The 4,969-nt window shown below is 39.6% G+C and overlaps 1 protein-coding gene across 3 annotated transcripts; it reads right to left on the bottom strand.

The window, feature by feature from the left end:
- Positions 1 to 194: 194 nt before the first annotated feature.
- Positions 195 to 4,195, bottom strand: sinhcafl (SIN3-HDAC complex associated factor, like). 3 transcript variants are annotated; one of them, XM_037455630.2, is made up of 6 exons: positions 3,966 to 4,195; positions 2,707 to 2,867; positions 2,492 to 2,591; positions 2,300 to 2,414; positions 1,478 to 1,631; positions 195 to 1,353 (listed from the first exon to the last, which is right to left on the bottom strand). In XM_037455630.2, exons 2-6 carry the CDS (start codon positions 2,832 to 2,834, stop codon positions 1,170 to 1,172), a joined length of 681 nt encoding a protein of 226 aa, XP_037311527.1. In that variant the 5' UTR covers positions 2,835 to 2,867; positions 3,966 to 4,195; the 3' UTR covers positions 195 to 1,169. The 3 variants fall into 3 exon arrangements, with proteins under 3 accessions (XP_037311527.1, XP_037311518.1, XP_037311536.1); XM_037455621.2 differs by having other exon boundaries at positions 1,478 to 1,628; positions 3,966 to 4,192; XM_037455639.2 differs by lacking the exon at positions 3,966 to 4,195 and adding an exon at positions 3,886 to 3,906.
- Between the last annotated feature and the right edge of the window lie 774 nt (positions 4,196 to 4,969).

A 4,969-nucleotide genomic window follows, 5' to 3' on the forward strand; every position in this document is an offset into this window, starting at 1 on the left:
TGCATAGTTTGAACTTTGATAATTGCTTCTGAAGACAAATAACAGAAATGGCATTTTTTGCAACAGCAATTTTTGGGCAAAAATGTAGATTAACTTAAAGAAAGTTTCCTACCATAAAAATAACCGTTCCCTGCAGTTTACAAATATATCCACAGAACCTAGGTAACAGTTCAGCTCGCCTTTACAGTAATATGTTCGAGAAAATGATGAACCAGCTTAAAAGTACAGCTTTTCAGCACCTTTCAGATACACAAGAACATTTTCTTACAGATGTATTAGCTTGCTAGTCGTGTCATTTAAAAAAAGATTTTGATTTACGGGCGATTTAAGAGCAGAAACACTGACAATAATTACAAAATTAATTTTAAAAACATTTGCTTTACAAAATGGCATTTCATTGGAGGCTGTACAAAAGAAATAAATCACTTGCCATTCCAACAGGGTGGAGGAATGCACTGCATGCATGGTATAACCGCATAGATCGGAGTTAATGTGCACCAGCTAATGAGAAAATCAAAATGGAGCATTTCAAAAATGTTGCATGCGTAAGCTGTGAAATATTTCAGAAAGTGAGTGTTTTTATCTATTCAAACACTAAAATCACTATAAATGTATAGAGAACAGTAGTTCTAATGATCCCTGGGGTAACAAACAGCCATTTTTGTACTAAAAATCCTACAGACTTACACTGTTGCACATGTGGAACAGACAAAACATTGCAACATGTTGGAAAGCCACTCCAACAGCAACAAAAATCCTGGAATATGACTAGCTTGTGTTTCATGTGCAGTTACAATTAAAAAAAAAAACTGAACAATCCTGATATGTATAAAAGGTGACAAAATATTTACAAAACTTTGATCACTTAGTACAAAAATAACCGAAACAATACCAAATCATAAACGGACCGACAAAATTTGCTCCCTCAACCTATAAATAACACTAATGCCCATTGCAATTGTTTTTCTTTCAATAAAAAAAAATAAATCAAAATCAACTCTATACAAAAGGATTTTAAAAAAAAAGACACCCATATAAAAAGGAAGTACACAGAAAAGAAACATCTAACTATTTGAGCTAATAGGATGGGTGGAAATGGGAGGTCTGCCACTGGAGACAAATCCAGGTGGATGCCATGGATAACCCTACAGGGGAGTCAACAAAAGCAATCACCAGGTTTCTTTCACGTCTTCTGCGACTTGTGGAGGAAGTGTGTCCGGGAGGTGCGTGGCCACTTGCGTGGACACCAGGGTCTTCTGTTTTTTGGAACTGCAGCAAGGCTTAAAGAGCCGAGGATCAATAATCACCTCTCCAAACCGCCCCTTGTAGACGATGCCACAGCACACCTTCTGCCTGAAATAGGAGAAAGACCATTTGAGTTATTCACCACATTAAGGCAAAAATCAGCTTTATACGTTTGTTTGTCCTGTCGCAGCGTGGATCTCAAAGCCGTCCAACAGGGTGAGAAGCAGCTGACCTTTTCCAGTACGAGCGGTCCAGGAAAGAGAAGATGGAGGGAGTCGGGCGTCTTTGCTTGGACTCGATGTCTGAGCCGTCGTCTGACTGGTTGCTGTAACTGGGCGACTGTGCTGGAGATACACTGGATGTTGTGCTGTGGGCATCGGAGTCTGCTTGGAAAACAAAAATAAATATATACAGTATAGTAGGGAGTTTGGTATCCTCCCAACAATAGAAGAATATCGTTTTTTTACAATTACATTTCAACCGATTTCTTCTTAGCCAGAGGAGTGACAATAACGAGGTTGTGGAATGTAACAACATGCTCAATTTGGGAACCATTTATTTTAATTTATACAGAAATACAATGAAAGCAAACCAACAAACAGCTTGGATAGGAATTAGAGCCACAATACCAAATTGAAATCTTACATTTTTAAAAACACATTCAAACTACTTTAAAAAAAATCCAATTAATAGTTTAAAACCCTGAAGGAAAGGCAATACCCTTAAATATTATACAAGAGTTGGAATCAATTCACATTTGCTAATCAAAAAAAAGGGAAAACAACCAATCCTCAATCTGTCTGTTTTTTGCCTTGATGGAGACACAAGGCAGCGTGTGTCCTAACCAGAACAGCCACAAGGTGCTGCTAAAACAGAGGAGACACACCAAACCCAGGAATGACAGATTGCCATTCTGTGCATTTGTGGGAACATTATATTAGGCACTTTAACTCTACAGCAACCATTATTCCAATTCCGAGTGAATCTGTTTATGATCCAGTAAAAGACACATCAACACATGCAGGATAGGAGTCGATAAATTCAAACAACTTACTTTGTCTCTTCAATTTATGAAGCTTCTTCAGCTTGCTTTTCTTCTTCCCATCACTGTTCTTGATCTTCTTGGGCTTTGTCATCTTGAAGCCTGGTCCAGCACGGGCATCCACCACCTGAGTGAGGCCAACGTCAACTCAGTTTAAAAAGCCACAACACAACAAATAGACCACTGTAAGACCGCTTTACTTACGTGGTTCCAATTCTTCTTGGAGCCATTAGGTAGCTTCTTCCACCTCTTCACAAGCAACACACAGGCATTGCAAATGTCTCCAACACGATCTTCTGACAGCCTGAAAAGGCAATAAATTGACACTTAATTGCTTATTTGTTCCCACCCGGGTTCATGGAGTCACTCAATTCTAAACATATAAGAACACAAAAACAAACACGAATGAGAGTTTTTACCCGAAACACAGCTCGAAGGTTTCTTCATATCGACTGCTGTCCGTGAAGCGTGAGCTGGAAGACTTGGTCTTGCAGATGCAACAGCCGTCGTTACTCCGGTAGATCTTTGACTTGTGAAAGCCAAACATAATCTGTTTGTGGGTCGGTGTTTTGGCAAAAATCTGAAAGCGTAAAACACAAGATGTGAAATCGTCCCGGGGACACAGGCTGTGGATGTCTGCGGACTGTTGGGCTTTCTACTCCTGCAAAAGGGGGCGGTCCCACACGCGCGAATAACATACAACGTTAGATATAATAAATAAAGAATAATCTTTACACGGACGGTCTACAAACCCTATCCGAAGGTCACATATGGTGCAAGCCTGTCCGCACAACGTCACAGTGCACAGACGACGTAAACACCCGTAACCATTTTTGATTAAAACACCATCAATCATATTAAAGAAAGACCTTACAACCAAGTCGCGGGAACAACAAAAACACACAACACTGACAATGAACAAACGCCATAAGCACGATGCTGGTGGTTGTGTTAAATGATCAGAATACAAGAAGCAGGGATGTTCGTTTTAGTGCAGTAGCATGTGATGCGGCTTCCCAACTTCCACGATACGCGAGTCCCAGAAACGTTACACCCACCAAACACAGCGTTTCAGCCGCGTTAATGGCACTTCTTCTGGACACCAGTTATTGCTTTGGACACGATTTTTGTTAGCGCGAAGACAATGAAAACTGTTTATTTTTTAAAACATTGTTCGGCAGAGGATTTGTTTGCAGCAAGAAGCCTCGAAACAAAAAGCGGGCAGCGGCGCGTACTGAAGTGAAGAAACAAAAAGCTACCGGGCTATTCGCTGAAATGGAGTCTAACACACGTGTCTAAATAACACGGAGCAATCACATCGCTGCAATTTGTGTAGTTTGTCAATATTTTTTTCAAGACACAAAAAGCAGCGGAGAAGTCATTCTTCCCTTTAAATTCAAACTTTTACCCGCCAGAGCGCCAAATGCGGCTCATTGTTGTTAGCTGTTAGCATGCTAGCTAGCCGACTTTGCTACCATTACCACACCACGCTCTCGTTCACTTCCACGTTATCCCATTGTCGGTTAACGTTAGTCTTTGTACTCTTAGATCGGAAGAACTGGAAATGCACAAGTCACATTACGACTACGCAACATTACCTTCGGTTTCTCCACACATAACACATCGGTTAAACCCCACAAACGTAATGTCAGTATAAGAGAAATAAAAGTGCACTTACGGAACAAAAACTTTGAATCTTCGCCGTATTCTTTTCCCTCACTGCGCATGCTCTTACTACTACTGCATACAGCTGTCGATTAGAATATCATTAGCATAAAAAGCTGGAATGAAAGGGCTGCGCGTACAATGACCATATAGGGAGTGCAGCCGTTGAGTTTGAACAGGGATCCAACCAATCGCTGCTTTCCTCGCGTACACTTCAAAAGACATGAATGACGGGAGGCGTAGCAAACGAGCGGGAGATTCTGTTCCGTCACAGCCGTTGGCGTTCTTCTTTCAAACTCAAATTCCCACAATCCACCCTGATGCTTTAAAGACAGACGGCTCTCCGATAAGGCGCGAAAGTTTGTTTACATTTTCTCAGGAGAAAATTAAACAGCGCTAACAAGAAAAGCAATGCTGTGTTTCTTTTCTGAGAATTTCTGTAACAAAGATATAACGATTTGATGGAAAAGTCGGGGTCTGTTTAACATAATAAGATCTTCACCTTTTTGTTTTATAAATCAGGCAAAAGTTATCAAAATGCTGTTTAAATTTAATCGAGGGCTTTTAATTATAAGTCTAATTATTGATTAATCAGCATGTTGTTATCATCCAAATTTCCATGTTTAAATTGCTTAATTTGTTTGACCGACCGTCTCATGGTTAACTGTATATTAAAACGAAAAAAACAAATATTGAAATTTAAGTGAATTTGTAAACCACATTTTCAACTGAGGCACATACAGCAGATCTTATTCATGGGATAATGTAAAACTAATTCAATTAAATGTACTTTAATGCGTTACATATGCTTTATTCTTTTTATATTTTTACACTGTACACTGCTGCTCACTTAGTAAACACTACATTACACAGCTATGTTAATAAATGTACAACAGTATTGGAAAACAAAAATATATATATCTCCCAAGATGCTCATGTGTGGGTCGTACACAGACAAGTACAACACAGTCATTCCAGACGTTGTTGGCACAGAAAAGAATGCCTTCACATATTAAA

This window comes from Pungitius pungitius, chromosome 4, assembly GCF_949316345.1.
Source record: "Pungitius pungitius chromosome 4, fPunPun2.1, whole genome shotgun sequence".
Lineage (NCBI taxonomy): Eukaryota > Metazoa > Chordata > Actinopteri > Perciformes > Gasterosteidae > Pungitius > Pungitius pungitius.

Coding starts and splice junctions, on each gene's coding strand:
- sinhcafl (XM_037455630.2), bottom strand. CDS start 2,834: ATGTTTGGCTTTCACAAGTCAAAGATCTACCGGAGTAACGACGGCTGT. Junction 2,592..2,706: donor ACCTTCGAGCTGTGTTTCGG/GTAAAAACTCTC, acceptor TTGCCTTTTCAG/GCTGTCAGAAGATCGTGTTG. Junction 1,354..1,477: donor GACCGCTCGTACTGGAAAAG/GTCAGCTGCTTC, acceptor CTCCTATTTCAG/GCAGAAGGTGTGCTGTGGCA.